General features: G+C 37.8%; 1 protein-coding gene across 3 annotated transcripts in view; it reads right to left on the bottom strand.

Annotated features, from left to right (window-relative positions):
* CRYBG1 (crystallin beta-gamma domain containing 1) overlaps nucleotides 1-17,740 on the bottom strand; it is a 95,809-nt gene that overhangs the window by 2,071 nt on the left and 75,998 nt on the right. For 2 of the 3 annotated variants that reach the window (XM_085576478.1, XM_031504397.3), the window contains 8 exons: nucleotides 15,044-15,170; nucleotides 14,834-14,866; nucleotides 12,955-13,064; nucleotides 12,607-12,736; nucleotides 8,763-8,902; nucleotides 6,397-6,520; nucleotides 5,105-5,263; nucleotides 2,144-2,306 (listed from right to left, as the gene is read on the bottom strand). In XM_085576478.1, coding sequence (XP_085432604.1) covers nucleotides 2,144-2,306; nucleotides 5,105-5,263; nucleotides 6,397-6,520; nucleotides 8,763-8,902; nucleotides 12,607-12,736; nucleotides 12,955-13,064; nucleotides 14,834-14,866; nucleotides 15,044-15,170 — 986 coding nt within the window. Of the gene's footprint in view, nucleotides 1-2,143; nucleotides 2,307-4,183; nucleotides 4,336-5,104; nucleotides 5,264-6,396; nucleotides 6,521-8,762; nucleotides 8,903-12,606; nucleotides 12,737-12,954; nucleotides 13,065-14,833; nucleotides 14,867-15,043; nucleotides 15,171-17,740 lie in introns of those variants that run through there. The other variant, XR_014954245.1, reaches the window with a different exon arrangement.

The following is a 17,740-nucleotide window of genomic DNA, read 5'->3' as shown; positions in this document are numbered from 1 at the left end:
TAGATGATGAAGTAAGTCCTTCTGCTAACAGACAATACACACGTGACCAAGTCAGAGACAAGGTCTGACATTCGTTTACTCCTTGCCATTTTAATCCTTTATTCTGACCAGATGAATCACAAGTTATCATGCACAATCACCCAATGTTCAGCTGTTTCCACTGGCAGCTGAACATATCTGAATGCAAAATAGAAACATTTCTTAGAAAAGCTTAATCTGCTTATGTGATATTATGCCAGACATGTTCTCATACAGGAACACTATTAATATTCTTACTTAAGAAACTGGGAAGCAAAGACACGTTTGACTGGAGCCGAAAAAGAGAATTGATGGTTTTTCCCTCAGATCTAGTATGTACTGCTGAAATGTAGGACACATGCATTTCCTGTACTACAACAGGCCTGCAAAGCAAGTGGTATTCCCCCTGGAAGTAACCATCTGTGCCAACCATTTATACAAAGCACCAGGACACTCCCATGGACACTGTCTTTTTGTTCTGCACCCCAACTGCCTCCTGACTGAGCAAAAGACAAGCCTGGCAGCTGAAAGTTTATGATGAGTGTAACATACTGAGCTTTGTAGCTAATATTTTTTTTTTTTTTGTAGCTCAGTTATCACTGTGAATGCAAAAATTTTTTTTAAAGTGGTGTCTGATAGAATGCAAACATTTTAAGATGGGAAAATATGGCTTTTTTTCTTCAGTGGATAGAGAGACTATTTACTTTGATAGCATGGTGCTCTGGACAAGGCTTTGTGCTATGCCAGTTTATCCACAAGGTGGCATTGGCAACTGCACAGTTACATAACTGCATTCATTTGCTGAGGAATTCTGTAACACACAATTTGTGGTCCGGAATGGATCAGCAGAGTTGGCAGAAACAGGCAATATTCTTATTAGGCTTTCTCAAATAAAAGCTAAGTGTATCTCCTGTTTTGTATTTACTGTACAGATTTACTTTGTTTTAAAGCTAAGAGTGTACCTATACTTCCACTACCAGACCTATCAATTGCAAAGTTCTTAAATTATAAATGCAGAACACATAATTGCTTTTAACATGATTAACTGAAGAAAGGGCAAAGCAGTAGTATTTCTGCTTGTTTGGAACAGGCGCCCCAGGAAAGTGGTCACAGCACCAAGCCTAATAGAGTTGAAGATGATTTTGGACAATGCTCTCGGGCACATGGTGAGACTCTTGGGGGGTGTCCTGTGCAGGGCCGGGAGTTTTGAGGGCTTTTATGATCTTTATAGGTCCCTTCCAGCTCAGGATATTCTATAATTTCAGGCATTCAGTCCTGTTTAGTTCTAAAGTGTTGACTGTTGACTATGCTGTTTTTCTGGTTGGTTTTCTGGGGGGTAGTGGTGCTTGTTATTAATGTCACAGCATCAATTTAAAATCAATTTTAAAACAGCTAAAAAGTTAATAGAATAGAACAGTTACAGAAAATGTATGCTCCCTTCACCCAAAAAAGCAGTTATGTAAAAACATCTGATTATGATAATTCTGCTAATCATTCTATTTGCTACCTTTTTAGACCGTCTGTGAAACTCTGAAAACGAAGTTCAGAAACAATATCTACACAAATCAAATTACTATTACAAAAGTGACTCCAAAATACACATCAAGTGTTCACAGACCCCGGGCTGCTATGGCAGAATCTCACGCTTGCCATATAGGTATAGCCATTAATAAACAAAAGAACCTCACCTTTTTGCATCTAATCATATCAGTATACAAGCCTGCCTTTGCTTTCCTAATATCCTTTTGGTATTGCACCTACAACTATTATATAAGAAAAGTTGCATTTACAGAAATTAATGTAAAGTTAGGTTGTTCTTGCTTCACCATTTTAAATATTCATATTCACATTGCCCAAAAATTAACAGAGGCTATCTACAGTGAGTGGACACTGAGAATACAAGATAAGCAAGTACTGTGGGTTACTAAATTGTATACGTAGGAGAAATGAAATTAAGTCCTAGGGCCTGTATAATTCAGGAGGTCAAACTAGCTGATCGAGTCTTTTTTGCTTCTAGATTAAAGCAACTAAAGCACCATCCTTAATTTATAGGAGCATTTAGTGTGTCTCCCACTGCAAATACCATGTAATTAAGACCCAATGTAATGAGATAACATTTGCTTACCTTTGATATCTAAAACCAGCTTGGGTTTCATCTTGCTATAAATTCTGCCATCGGGACTAATATGCCAATATTGTTTGTCTTCATTCCGCTCAAATGACAGACCGAGTTTAGAGCCAGGAGTTATAAGATTTCCAACAATTGTCAAGCAGCAATCCTCTGCCATCTGTGTCATCAAAAAGGCAACAGCAATTACTCAGAATGGCCTTACTTCTACTGTCCACTGTTTTTTTAATCGAATAGGAGATATGTCATCAGGTGAGAACAGAATTCAGGAATAACCTTCCCTCCAGGAATCCATTTTTGCCCCAAACTCGACTCATCTTTCTTTTGTTCCTGTTCATGCTGACACTCTCCACTACAAGGGAACATTAAAATAACTATGCTGTATCAGACCAAAAGGAACAATTAGCACCTGTCTCTAGCAGTGGCCAATACATTAATATCATGGAAGACTACATTGATTGTACTCTCCTATGTAATATGTTCCTGGTTATCTCTTCTAGGCTATAGCAGTTGCCAGCCCAGACACTTTTCCACACATCTTGGAATCTTTAATGCCCATTTTCTGTTCCATGTGTGAATTTAGTAGCCACTACCCACCAAGATCAGTGTAACCCTTTAATGTGAACACCCTCGTGTATTGTAACCCTTCCATACTGAGGCAAGTAGTTCCACATCCTGACTACCACTATTTTTAAAAACATAAATCCAAAATAATTTGATATGCAACTAGTTTTGATGCTCTCCTCATCCCTTGATTATTTTAAAGGCTGTGTTGTCCATGTTATGTTTGCAGTGACTTCAAGCACATTATCCCTCAAAGTGTACACTTTGTAGGCTAAAATGTCCTTGCTATTTTGTCTCTTCCTTGCATAGAGAGGCTCTCCATTTCCTCTGAACATATTTTTTTCCCAAATATTTCTAGCTTTGCAGTAACCTTTTCATGAAAAGGACATAACTGCACAGTATCAAGTGTATGAATTTCACAGGGTATCACAGTAATATTTGCTTCTTTGTTCTACACTCTTTTCCTAGTCAATTGTATTACTTGATTCCAAACATTTGCAAATGTCTTCTTGGTTAAAAAAAGAGCTGGCAAAAATCAAGCTTATTTCAAAAGAGTGTTAAGGCTGTATTACTAAGGAACAGTTAATTTTTCTAGATAAACAGTGATTTTCAGTAGTTCATCATAAACTGCACCTTTTAACTACTGAATGCGCTTCTGTGGCAGATTGAACGTTCATCTGTCATTGTTGAAATGGCCCTAAATTATTTTACAAGTATTTTTGAAAGCACTTTTTCTTGAAAAACTCATGCTTCTATCATAACCTAGAATTAAAAGTTGATTGGTTGTGAAATTCTCACTTGTATCTGAAGTGTTCCCTAGTGGGACTAGGAAAACTCTGAGCTTAGACATTAGGTCCACCAGGCCAGAACTTCACCCATCTCCATGAAACTCATAAAGAGTAAGGAGACCTTCATTCGTATCTGTTTCTGAAAAAAGAGCAGAATAACTTTCATATCTTGCTTAATACTTATCCCACGAACTCAAAACAGCCCTTCCTAGAAAACTCCAGACACAGCTCAAAGTCACATCTCATGACTCAGTCACTGAGATGACACAAGCTTACAGGAAGGTGCAGGTTCTTCCAGTGGCCTATGTCTGCCTCCATGCAGGTAGCTACCCACCCACCCAGTTTTCTTTGTAATATATGGTAAAACCCAATTTTTGGTTTGTGCAAAATGGGTTTATTGCCATTCATCAGAAAGATGACAGAGCTCTGTAAGAGTTCAGTCACTTAATATCAATGTTGCCAGCTTGCAGTCTGCACTAAGCTACTTGATTGCTATACAGCACAAACTGTATTTTCTGTTCACAGAAAAATTACTTTATGAGATACAGAAAAAGGGCAAAAACCAGGAGCATTTATCCAAAGCCATATAATACCATGCTGTCTCAATATGAAAACTTGTTGACATGTTTGAGAAGCACCATCAAAAAGAAGTCTTTTGTATGTCACATTAAAGCTTTTAGCTTACTTTGCATCATTTTGCTGTCTGCATAAATCCCTTTTACAACTGCATGTGTCCTGTAAACATGTCCGAACAATGCCTTAGCTTATTAACAGTAAGATTCTTCCCTCCAGCATAGATGACATAGTTATAAATGGCTCCTTTGAAGTTACACAGTCCTATAGAAAAAGTTCACATGATTTTTTGCAGTCAAGCTGTTTAACAGTATTAAAGTAACTTAATTTTCTTTTGGCTGGCATCCCTACCTAAGACTGTTCATGCTTAAACATTATATGAACTGTGCATACCTCTGCTCACCTCAATGACAATTTGCACATGATTAGTTTTATGGACTGTGAGAAAAGTAGGGCTTCATTTGGAAACTTGTACAGAAGAAAGAAAAAAGTATGGATTTGATAAATACAGGGATAACCAGAAAATAAAACAAAACAAAACCCCAAAACACAAAAACCCCACCCCTAAATGGCTCAAAAGAGTGGGATTTTATATTTAAACTTGCCTAAATGCAGAAGAGGATATTGTCCTAGGGTGATACATGATATTTGTATTTTAAAATTCCTCCCAAATTTGCCCTAAACCAGTACAAATACCAACCTACATTACACTAACTGTCCTACTGCAAGGTATGCATAGTTCAAAATATTATCAGGAAGGGTCTCCCCTGCTTTGATAATTTTGCAATACTTTCTCTAAATTTCAGTTATGTCAAAAAGTATTACAACTAATTTGTATCATCTGAAAAAGGCAGACTTGATTAAAACAGAACAAAACAATACCCAAAAAAGCAAATCCCTACAGAAAAATTACATTATACTTGAAACAGATTAAGTCTATAAAATAAATGAAGATGCTGCAGTAGGAATTAAATTCATAAAGCTCTACTGCTGGAGAGTAAAAGAGAAAATGCGCATTGAACTCAAACCTTACCCGACACTTTATGAATCCATCCTGATAAACCCAGATTTGATCATCTGAGTCTGTATCTTCTGCAACCTGTATTCTAAGAAGATTCAGATTATCTAAGTTGCCATCAGCTGACATGAATTTTCCTGTTTCCTTGTTTCGAAGCCTGAAGTATACACGTTTCTGCACAAAACAAAAGAACTCTTTAACCACAACCTCAGCAGAGAACATATCATTCTCTGAGTTATCTTCAGAGCAGTTACTGTCAGTGCTGAACCCCAAACCTCCCTCCTTCTGAAAGCTTAACTTTTTTATTTGAGAATTTAATTCAGAATCCCATAAACATCTGGATGAGACAAGCTGTGAGAACTCACCATTCTGCATGGAGAGTTTTAGGCTTTCCTGTGCACCAAAATCAGCACACACCAGAAAGCTAAATAATTTTTAATTCAGAGCAGAACTAACTTCTCTCTGCTAATTCCATTCCATATCTGCTCTTAGCTTTCATTAAGGATGCACTTGTGTGGCCTATTCCACATGAACACTTCTGTTCAGACAAGCTCTCAGCAGGGCAGTCAAAATGCATTATTCCTAATTCTGCTTAAGGCTATGCAAAGACAAAGCTATGACAGCAAGCAAATGAAGCTGGTTACAGGTACAAGTAACCTATGAATTAGAAAAAGCTGTTTCTCCAATGAAATATGGCTGAGCAAGAACCTCAAAGCTCCCAGGACTGCTGCACCATTGGACAAGATCATATGGTCTTTATTTGGAGAACAAAATAAAAAGTACATGACAAAAATAAATTTTGCATTAGATTTGCAAATTATTCTGCCAATTAATAAGCAGGGAGGGACTTTTCCTCTTAAATCAACATAAAATCACTATTAACTGAAGTATCTTTTTTCTTTTTTTACCAATTTTCTTGTTCCATAAATAATGCAGATAGTACAAATAGGATTCCAGCAACCAGTCTGGGTACTAGTTATGAAACAACTTAAAATCTTTTATATATTGAAGTTATAATAGCCATTATTTATTAATCCTTAATTAATCCTTATATGCTGTCTTATGTACTTTGGTTTAAAGGATATTTAATTAACAGTTTAAGCCCTGTAACTGCAAAGCCATGTAGCATATTGAAACACCTTTTATTATACACAAAACTCTAGATTTCTTTACACAATTGCCCATGCTGAAGTTTGTCACATGCCTGTGACAAGGCTGTAATGTTGCTTTGAACTGCATAGTATCTCCCCAACCCCATGACAGGATAAAAATTAGTACTTGATGAGCTCATGTCAAAGCCCACTCACCTGCAGTAAAGGTCTCAGAGAACCTATGTGACAAAGGCCACTGGCTTTATACCAATCTTCAATTTCGTTTGGTGTTAATAACATCTGACGTCCCCTGTAATTACTGTGTTCATAAATTATCCATCTATGAGGAGAAAAAAATAAAACAATATTTTAACTGCCAAATTCTGCTTTGGAATCAATAAATGTGTTTAATAGAGATCTGTTCCACAACATAGTAGTGTTTAGCTTTGGAAAGCCAATTACCTTCTTTGTAACAGGCCTTAAGAAAATAAAATAACATCCTGATTTAGGTCGGCCACACTGAGATGGGTTCAAATTTTAGAGTCCTATTATTTAAAAATTACAAGCTGAATGGATCAAAGCATTTTCTTGGGAGAACCCAACTTTTAAATACCATTTGTTTTCAGGAGGCACTCTGGCTCCTCAAGGAGCATAGATCTATATGCTATAAATGCTACATTGCTGCAGGTGCAGAACCAACTGGTTTGTGTATCTGAATTTGGGCAGGCCTGGTTCACATGAGAAAGAACTACTATGGATGCTGCCTGGAACAAGCAAATACTGGAAACTGCAACAGGGTAAAGTTCTCTTGGGTATTTTGATAGAGATGTTATTTCATAACATCTCTCTTCTTTCCAAATACCTGCAGTGGGGGTGGGAAGAGCTAGAGCAAGAGTGCACATAGAAAAAATTTGCTTAGCATTTCCTAACATGCATCCAACTATACTTAAAATCACACACAGAGTGCAATCTGTCAGAACCCAACTTCTGATTCTCCATTATTGGCACAGCCAGTGAATAAAATAGGTTGCCATACAGTGCAATTTCTAGAGTTTTCTCACAGTGATGTGCTGGGTCTCTCAGGCAGTACATGAACACTCAGTATCCTCATTTTCAGGTTACCTCCTTCCTCTACTGATTTCTCACCAGACGTCTCCACCAAGAGGCAAACTCACTTTAATTTTGGTGCTTTTTCACTGCCTAATACACATCTATCACCAGGTATGAAATTAAGAGAATTATAAATTGAGGTCTCTTAGCAAAGGAAGAGAAGATGAAATAGTCTTCAATAACAGAGGCCACAGGGGCAAGAAAACTGTAAACCCTGTATTTTGACACATTTCAGCAGCTGACACTGCTATAATGAAATCAGAATTTTCATATCATATTCTATGTTTCCAGTGAGCCACTAAAAAAAAAAAAACAAACAAACCCACATATATAGGAAACACACACATTTCACAATTCCATTACCTGGAATAATGATATTTGCCAAGAAGTAACTTTATGTTTCACTTCATGTTATGGAAAGTGAGAATCAACTATATTGTGGTTATGGTGAAAGATACTGAAACCTTGGGAGGCTTCAGAATACAAACATGTACCTTTTCTTACAATCTTTTTTTTTCAAAGTTCAGTTCAGTGTGCTAAGGAAACTCTTTGACCAGCTTATCCTGATGGGGAAAATTATTTGCTCTACAGATTCACTTATTAGTTATCCACTTGAGGGCAGCCTTAAGCTACCCAGCAGCATCTTTCTAGCACACACTTAGGAAATTTACCTCTTCAAAAGAACACATTTAAATGCAGAGCAATAGTAGTAACATGGATCTATCACTAAAACCCAAAAAACCCCAAACTACAAAACCCATCAAAACTGGGGGCAAGTATCTTAGAAGTAGAGGTTAACAATAAGGAAAAAAACAAAAAGAGAATTTAACAGATCTGCTGGAATCCTAGAATATAGGACAGTAGTTTTAAAAATGCTTCCAAGCAGCTTTTAAACTTCATGACAGACTATTTTTTACATGATCTTCAAGGGTACATTTAGAGAACACAACTGCCTAAAAACAGCTGCCAAATCTAACTGCTAGATTCTCATCCAGTTCTTGAAGTAAAAGGGACTATTACTGCTAACACCAAAAGAGGTGAGATCATGGTCTGATTGTACCTTTGTGTCCATAGCAGAGGTTAAAGGATGACCATGAAGACTTATTAAAAATAATTTTGAACTTATGACACAGATCCCAAACCAAATGATTTTTTTTATGACTGAGACCTAAACCAAGAGCACAGAAGTTGGTTTTAGGAATGCTACCCAAGCTGATTTTTATAATATGGCATGAGAGAAGACATGAGTTTCCTTGAGAGCTTTTTTCAAATTCCTTTCAACTCCTAGCAAAGGACAGAGTCAGTGATAACATATCTTTGAGACAGGATATAAAACTATTCTGTAAGACAAAATGGCATTAATGCACTACACAAATTATGATATTCTCATTTTACATTCTGTGGTTCCATTACACCTGTAAAGTTGAGTAAGTACTTAATTCTAAAGAATCAAAAGGTGATTTTAAACTTACATGCCACCAAGGACTTGAACTGAAGCTATTCGAGGATTGTATCCCAGGAACTGAAGATTTAAGATTTCTGTATTGAACTCGATTTTCTTTCCTTGGAAACCCATCTTTTCAAAAAGAGCTATGCAGGGCTCTGACAGCTCCTGCAAAAGGAAGATAAGTGCTTTTATAGGATGTTGGAATTCCAGATGGTGACTGTGAAGATCAGCACTCCACAAACCCCCTCAGAAGTTTCTTTTTGATTGTTTAAGATCAAAACCCCTGAATGTTTCTGCTCTTTAACTCTCTAATTAAACTTGAAAAGTCATAAAAAACCCTTATACAAAATACATGAGGGATCTGCTTGCATGGAACATAAAGCTTCCTCATCTTCGGGCAAAGACCTCTGTGGCTGATTCTTGCACAATACCTTAAGTATGTTTTAAAATACATTTTAAACAATGCTATCTCTCTCTTCTATTGCACTAATCCCCACTCGTGGGAATTTTCATACAAAGAGCTGAACAGACAGTAAGATAATATTGATTTCTACAGCTTCAAATGATGACAGCCTTGTCAGCACTGCTTATCACTTACCTCATTAATTTTTAACTTTTACAGTAGGTTACTGCAACTTCAATCTCTGACTAGACAAACGATTCAAGGTTCATACTACTGAGGTAAAAATTCACCACAAGTGAAAACTGTAACATTTGAATCCTCCAAATTGCTGTGGGGAGGTGATTCTTCTCCTTCTCTGTCAAAATGCTTCTCGTGTCACAGGGATTCTGCCCATATGAAGCTCTCTGCAACACTGAATCCAATTTGAATGTCTTCTGCAAAAGGGACTTTGGACTCTTTTCTGTGGGGCAAGGTATCTGTAGTGGACTGAAAATAACCTGTCATAATGAAGGCCTTCCTGTGGAAGCTGGGAGGTAGGGTTAGAAATTCCCTGGGGTAAAGTCAATTAAGCCTGAGTGTCTCGGTTTTACCGTGTACACTCATAGACAGAAATGACACTGCCACTCCCATTCTCACAAATCTTCCAGCCAATGACTGTATAACACCAAGGCCACAGCCAGAAGAGCTCCTTCCTTCTGGCATGTGCTCAGTGCACTCATCAACTGGATCGGGAGCGCCTGACATGACGCAAAGTCTCGACAGACTCCCAGCCAGCCTCAGGCATGGAAACAGGCCCTCCAAGGCAGAGCTGGCTCCATGCATGCATGGCAGCTCATCTATGCATGCTTCCATGTGAATTTATTAGGCAAGACCTCCCATCTACCCATTTCTAGACAGAGCTTAAATTCCTCTTTAATCTTCCTTTAGATGTTTAAGGGCTCAGATGACAGCGTTGGATGAGCATCACCATTACCTGCGCAGCAGTCCAACTTATCACAGAGCAGCTGAGCTGTGCTTCCTGATGGAACACTTGCTGCTAGGCTGTGGAAAATGCCAGGAGAGGCCTTTTCATTTTACTCCAAAATCAGAGTATGCTCAGCCCCACCATGAAAGGCAACACCAGTTAGATTGCTATGCACCACCACGGGTAAAGAGCCCAACAGCACCAGTCACACTGTGATGATGTCCCAGTGCCTCTGAACTCACAGACTGGCACCTGTCCTTTGAGACATGCAGCTTCTCAGACAACAGCCTTTCAGCCTCATGTCATGCTTTAGAAATAATCTTCTTGCAAAGAAAACAGAACAGAAAAGGAAATCCTCCAGTTTTCTGTCGCACTTTACACTGGGCATTTTTTTTTTAATTCAGCAGTGACACTGTTATATAAAACAGTGACAAGTGTAAGGTCAGCTCATGAGTTTGCTGTCAGTTCTTCCTGTGTACTGCACTGTACCAAGCTGGTGTTCCTGCAGATCTACATTTAGTTATTCCACAGGGTTACTCATTGCAGATGACTGTTCAAGCATAAACCACATTCACAGCTGTTTTTTATAGTATGCTCGAGAAGAAGAACATGCATCAAATTCAAGAAGGAAAAATGCTATTTTCTATCTATAGCACAACCATGTGGAGCATGCAAAGCAAGCACAACTAAGATATAGTAGAATCTAACCCCCCAAAACCTTTGAGCTTATAAACCTCCCTTAATGTAGTTTCATAAGTTCCTTTATTTAAAAAAGTCTTTTTAGCTTTCACTTACAAATGTATAAAATATCCCTTTAATTTCCTTTTTTTATGGTCCTTTAAAAAGTGATCCTTTCAGAGGGGTGTTTAACTAGGTAAATACAGTAACAAGACATTAAAATAGCAAGGGTGCTTCTTGTATAGAAATGTCATGAAAAATCCTGAGGAAGTTATAGAAATGGCAGATGGTAGGGAGGAATTAAGATTGGTACTGCCAAAATACATTCCCAAATTATGCCTGACAGGTGAAACCAGGAGCTAAAATAATAAGGCTCAGGCTTTTGGAAAATCATGAAAAACAAACAATGTAATTAGTTAGCTAGGAATGATTATTCCTTCTATTCTGGTTTGCTAATAAACCAATGAGCAAAATAACCCATTCTCCTCTTCTCTGCAGCTAGGGAGCCTCTGAAGAAGGAAGCAGCAGCACATGATTTGCAGACAGATGCAGCTCTGTGCTACTGTCTGAAGCATGATGGAATGCAGGGCTAGAATAAGTTTCACAAGTGTAAAGAACTTAAGCACAGAACTGGCATTTTTGTTTTAACACAGTCTCTGTCACAAATAGCAAATCTTTTAGAAGGAAGCTGATCCTTCCAGCTTGAAACAAGCATTTTTAACACAGGAACTACTGAAATGAAACAAGCATTTTAAAGCCAGGAACTATTGAAATGTATTTAATTCATGGCAATCACCCTCCAAGCTTGGTTAGAAACAATTCTATTGTTTTTAACAGGATCTGCCTACTAGACAGCCAAAGCATTCAGAAGGCAGACATACTTGCTGTAGTTGTTTGTTTACAGAGTACATCAAAATTCTCAAGAGCCATGAAAGAGGATGACACATTTCTGCTCTCCTTCAGCAACTTCTACACCACTGACAGTAGAGTGCAATAAAGTTGCCAAATTCAAAGAAGAGATTCAATACTGAACTCCTCCTTTTTTAAAACGACTACCATCTCCTCATGTTGCTGTAAGTCCCTGGAATCTTGACCACATTTTGCTAGTAATGACTTTGATCTTAAAAGATACTTGTAGATTCCGTAAGTGATCCATCATAATGATTGGTAATAAGCTTGAGCAAACTCATTCCTGGCCACTGATGAGTTACAAAATATGTAAATGTAAATGTTTGTATCCACCACACATAACAACGCTGCCTGATTTTGCCAAATAGTATGGGGTGTTGCTTTACCTTATCTAGAAGGGTACATTATTTTGTGATTAACTCAAATTCCACTGTCCTGATGATAACAGTGTCTTATAATTACATATATTTCATGCAAAGTTGCTTAATTAGGCCTGCTTTTAAATATGCATCAAAAACAAGGTCCATGGTACAGATATTTCTTCACACCATCCTACCACCTTCTCAGTCCATTCTAAGTAGTCTCTCCTACCAGAAAATAGACTTGACTCTTTACGGAAGTTCTTTTATAAGCTGTTATTAAGAACAGGCATCCGAGACAGTTGCTTCTGTAATGTCTTCTCCTTTGCAAAAACAGCACAGAGGTCAAGAAAACCTGGCTAACTGCATCTAGGACATTTAACTGCTACTGCACAAAAAAAACCCAAAACAAAAGAAAAAAACCAACCCCCCCCCCAACTGCTGCCCCCAAACCCTCCTCTGTTGTATGTGTGCCATAGAATTTTTACTGTTGCGAAAAAAATGGGGAGTCATCACTTTCCTTATCTTTACAATATTTTGAATAGGTTTTACTTACAATATTTATGATCCGTAAAGATTTTAGAACTGCTTGGGGTGAACAACCCATTGCTGTCAGATCAGGATAGATCCCTTCTTCCAACACATACTGGTTACCAGCGAATTCCTCCTGGTCATATACTATGCAGCTGTAGAAAAGAAGAGATGTAGTTTGCTCTTGAGACATCTGTGCCAGTAAATGCAGCTGTTACAATGTTTTGTCCTCAAAAATTGATGTGCAAATGGCAAAGCATTGTTCTCTGTAAGTCCCCATATATGAAACCTCCTCACGTGTTAGAAAGCTGGTTGCTTTTCTAAAACTTCTACCATTTTAGTGGTTTTGCAGTATTCATTCAGTACAACTTACCTGCCATCTAAAATTTTTGAAGACTTCACAGCAAATGAGTCAATACATCTTGTGTTTTTTTCAAATATTTGGCAGTTGCCCTTGAATTCAGGCTCTGAAAATAACTGGACCTTTAAAAAGTTATAAACATATTTAAGGAAATTCATTCTTCTACCCTTAGTTACATCTCTACCATTAATTCTATAACTACATAAAAATATAACACCCAGACTTCCTTGGTTACCTATGTTTGTCACCTCTTCAGTGTTAAAATCCTTGCTCAAGAGAGCAAAGTAACAATTCCAAAAATAATTCTGGCTGTAAATCACTTACTGACATACAAAGATAACAACACTAACAAGTATAGCATCTTGGTCTATCTGCTGGTTAACATGTTTAAATTCCCACAGAGTGGCCAGAATAGGCAGACATTTATTAAAAGGCCATAAAAATTTTCTTTTATATTATCAATCTGCTTAATCTCCAAAATGCATACTGCTCCCAGTAAATGAAAACTCTCTGCCTCTCAGAACACTACTGGTATATAATCCTTGCAAAGGACTCAGACAATATGCCAATATCCCAGGGTAGATGGGCTTTATGAGTCTGTTACAGCTACAGACACAGTCTCATGTTGGTTCTTTCCCTGCTCCAAGGATAAGACAGGATACATCCCCTAGAGTGTTTTGCCCTTATTAAAAAAAAAAAATCTAAGCAGCAAACTTGCTAATTTGGCTAGAGGATAATTAGCTGTGATCACACAGAAGTCATTCACATTACAACATGCCTACCAGCTTTATTCACTCTTAATAGAGATAGGAGTGTGGGCAGGTACAGCATTCTCTAAAGAGGAACACGCTGATGATGGATGCAGTCTGTTGGCTGCAAGCCACTATTTCTTTGTTTCCTTAGAATAAGGTCATCCTTAGGATAGGGTCTTAGTATGCACATAATGTGCAGATGCAAATAATTTTTCATGCACACAGCTGAAAATAAGCAGCCTTGAGATTTTTATTCCCCATAGTTCATGCATTATCCCTATGCAGGAGATTCCAGTGAAGTGTGTTACTAATCAGGAGTAGCAAACCAGGACAGCTAAAAATTGTCTCCTTAGTTTTTAAGGCTATGATATACTCACTACTTTGAAATGAAAATAAAAATAACAATAACTTTGTACAGAGACAAACCTGAAAACCTGAAAAGATTCAGAAATTAAGAAGGATGAAAAAAGCTGCCCATTAGCCTCACTGTCAAAACTACATTATTAGTACTTGCACAAAGGAGACAATCCAATGTAGAAATATATTAACTCACTGAACAGACAAGTTCTCCTGGCCACTTCCTTCCCTTATGCTATTGACAAAAATGGCATTAACTTTTAAGAACAACTCAGCAGTATTTGTGAGTGAACAACTCCCTTCAAGTGCAACCACCACTAGCAAATTAACCAAAGAAATAGGTTCAAAAGGAATTAAGTCAGTGGTACCAAGAACAACAACATCTATCCTGTAGTGTTCTCACCAAAACAACATCTCTGTTGTATAGCCCTCACCTCAGCAACACACTCCAGGTCCTGCACCTCTGCATAGAGGGCTGTGGGCTCCAGCTCTATAAAAATCACTGATACCCCAAATTACCTCACTTGTTGAACCAAGACATTGCCATTACCCTAAGAAAGTTCTGATGGCAATTGTGTATCAAATCCCACCTTCCTTGGGTCTTAACATGCCTTACTCATAGGTCTGGAAAGAAGCTTTCCTCCACCTGCAGTCTTCACTCTCTGACTAGTCAGCCATCTATGCAAATACCTGAGTCTTCCCCTGGACAAACAGCCACTTCTTTATTTACATGTTACAAGACACCACGCAGTATGTTTCATGTGCTTAGAGAAGCATCTTACCTTGACTTTACCCCTTTCGCTTCCAACAATATCCTGCAAAAGTTTTGAGGGAAAGAAGGGAAAAAATATTTTCAACAGTGATAAAATAACACAGAAAATTTACTATTAATTATCATTTAAATAATGTAAATAAACGGAATTTGACAGAAAAAGTAGAGTTCCAAATACTTCAGAGAGACTTGCAAAACAAGTAGAAAATTAGATCCTTACCATAACAATGGGTTGAACTGAAGATATTTTGCAATTCTTTGCCCCCCATGCCTCAATGCTGGGATACAGCCCTTTAGCCAGTATATACTGCTCCCCTGTAAACTCAGGATTCTCGTAAGCCACCCATCTAAAAGAGAAAGAAGAGGAGGGTGGTTGGTAAAAGTCACACTGCTTCACTAAAATACAGATTCATTACTGTCTTAATGTAAAAACAAATAAAAAGTTATTTAAGTGCCAAATTATGATGCTGTTAAAACCCTAAACAAACCAGTGTATCTGATAGTGCAAATCCTATGCAAATTTTACTACCTTCTTCCACTATGTTGATACAAATCAGAGTGAATTAGCTAAAGTAAAGCACAAGTTCAGACACATCATATATCCTAAAATAATATTTCAAGATGTTTTACATTTCTATTATTTTACCAAGGTCAAGTTCTTAACAAAAAACAAAAAACAAACAAACAAACAAAAAAAACCCAAAAAAAAAAAAGGCAAAAACACCAGACAGATAACAGAATAATCAGAATACAGCTTTTTCAACAAAACTAATGTTCAGAGTAATCTGGGCAGTAGCAATACTGACTTCTAATGTTTCCTGTAGCTACAGCTCAGTTGTGTTTAAGCAAGTATATACCTCAACAGGATGCTGAGCTGCAACAACAGGCATATCTGCTAAGCAGAGGAGACTGTTCCCTGCTAGGAATCAGAGAGAACAAGAAGAATATCAATGAAAGCTAAGCATTAAATCCACCACAGATTTGACCAGATCAATGCATATAAATGCAAGGCTGTTATTGTAACTACTCAGTTGGATCTCATGCTTGACATAGGCCACAAACTCAGAGGTCTGCATCAAGTCTTCTGTCTCAGTCAGAATATGCCTTTTTGAAAGACTTTCAACTTTTGACATCATACATACCTGAAGAACTGGAAAAGCAACCAAATCACTACATCTTTCTGATGCCAAATTATTCCTGCAGACTTCAGGTCCAGTCTTAAATATCTGCTATCAGTTAGTCTTGCTAAGAATAGTCTACTACATTCAAGAAATCTATTACAGTGTTCTTCTAACCCTGGTTCCATACTGAAAACCCAAACAGAGCACTTTCTGTGTCTGTATTACCTTTGATTTTGTCATAACCTTCAGAACTTGACTTGTTTTTTGCTGCGATACTTCCCAAACTTTCTCATACTTACAACTCTTTTTTTTTTTTTTTTCTGTTCGGTTGTTTTTTGAGTGCCCATATAAGATGAGACCACAGCAAGCAGCTGCATTTTGTTCATTATATTTATGCAGGAATCAGGACAATTTGCTGGTTTCCTGATTCTACAAGAAAAACTTCTACTCAGAGTCAACCTGCTTTTAATTTTAGCCACTGTAGTTCATAATGAGTGTATGCCAGGTTATGCCAAAATCCACTTTCAGTGGGCTCAGAAATTCACTGAGTTTCTACACTAACAAAAATTTCATATCATAAAGCAGCAAAATACAGATCTTAAAATCTGCAGGGAAAGATAACTCTCAACATCAAAATTCCCCATTAATTTATGTGTGTCAATCAATTGGATTCTACTAAGCTGCAGTTTTATTCCAACTACGAATGCCAGAGCCTCTGCAGATACAAGAAGTGGGACAACCTCAAACTGAAATAAAGGTGCATCAGCATGTAAGTGCCTAGAGTATGAACTTTGTTTTATTTGTCCATTGCAAACATTCAAACAGTGATTCACATACATCACTATTCACATCTCTTGGTTTGCCTCAGATATAATCAATTATTCCAACTTGTTATGCACTAATTACTTACGGCATATTTCAAGGTCCATTTCAAAATCACCTCAGAGTAATTCATCAAAGAGACATTGGTATGTACAATAAATTGAGCAGAGTTCAAATGTCTCAGGTGTGTCTATACCTGTATACCACATATGCCAAAAGCAGTGAAAATTAGGTTTCCTTAAACAATTCTTCAGCAGGCATTCATTAGATTCAGTGCACAAGTGCCAGGATACCCCTATAGTGTATGGTAGCTTTACTTGGTTGAGATCTATGCAAAAAAGTGTTTCTGATACAAAGTGAACTGTAAGACATATCAGCAGCCTCCTAAGAAAGCCTTGATAGCAGTTATTTAGTTCCCCCCCCCATCTAAAAACAAGCCTGAATGCAGAAGTAACCAACAAGTCTCACTTGCACATGTTTACATCTAAATAAATGGGATTTTAATCATTAAGTGCCACTCTTCTATGCAAGTCAGCCCATGCAGTTTAACAGTTCCCAGAGCTGGGGCTTAATGGTGAAATACTTGTGCTTCTCCACTTCATTCAGAAGCCCATATAAGCTGCTGAAAGTAGTAATAACATCATCAAGGACAGGCACCTGAATTCAGTACCAGCTAAACCTGCCAGACCTCAAGATTATTCCTAGGAAGGAGCACTGCCTTAATCCAACTTCTGACTTCAGAGAAAGGCCTGGAGAGCAAGATATTGCCTCCACAGCTGAGTAGGAGAGCCACATTCCAGCTGCCAGGCACAACAAAAACTGAAGTGCTGCTCTGCAGCATGGCAGCAACCATCCTGCCCCACAGGGAGTGAGCTCTCCTAACACAACAGATTTTGTAATCCCCAGATGCACAAACTGCATTAGTGAGGCTGAGCAACAGCTCCATCCCAGGCTGCTGGAGACTTTCCTCCTGG

The sequence above is a fragment of the Lonchura striata genome, chromosome 3 (assembly GCF_050655825.1).
Source record: "Lonchura striata isolate lonStrDom1 chromosome 3, ASM5065582v1, whole genome shotgun sequence".
Taxonomy (NCBI): Eukaryota; Metazoa; Chordata; class Aves; order Passeriformes; family Estrildidae; genus Lonchura; species Lonchura striata.
This window is presented reverse-complemented; position numbering and strand designations above follow the sequence as displayed.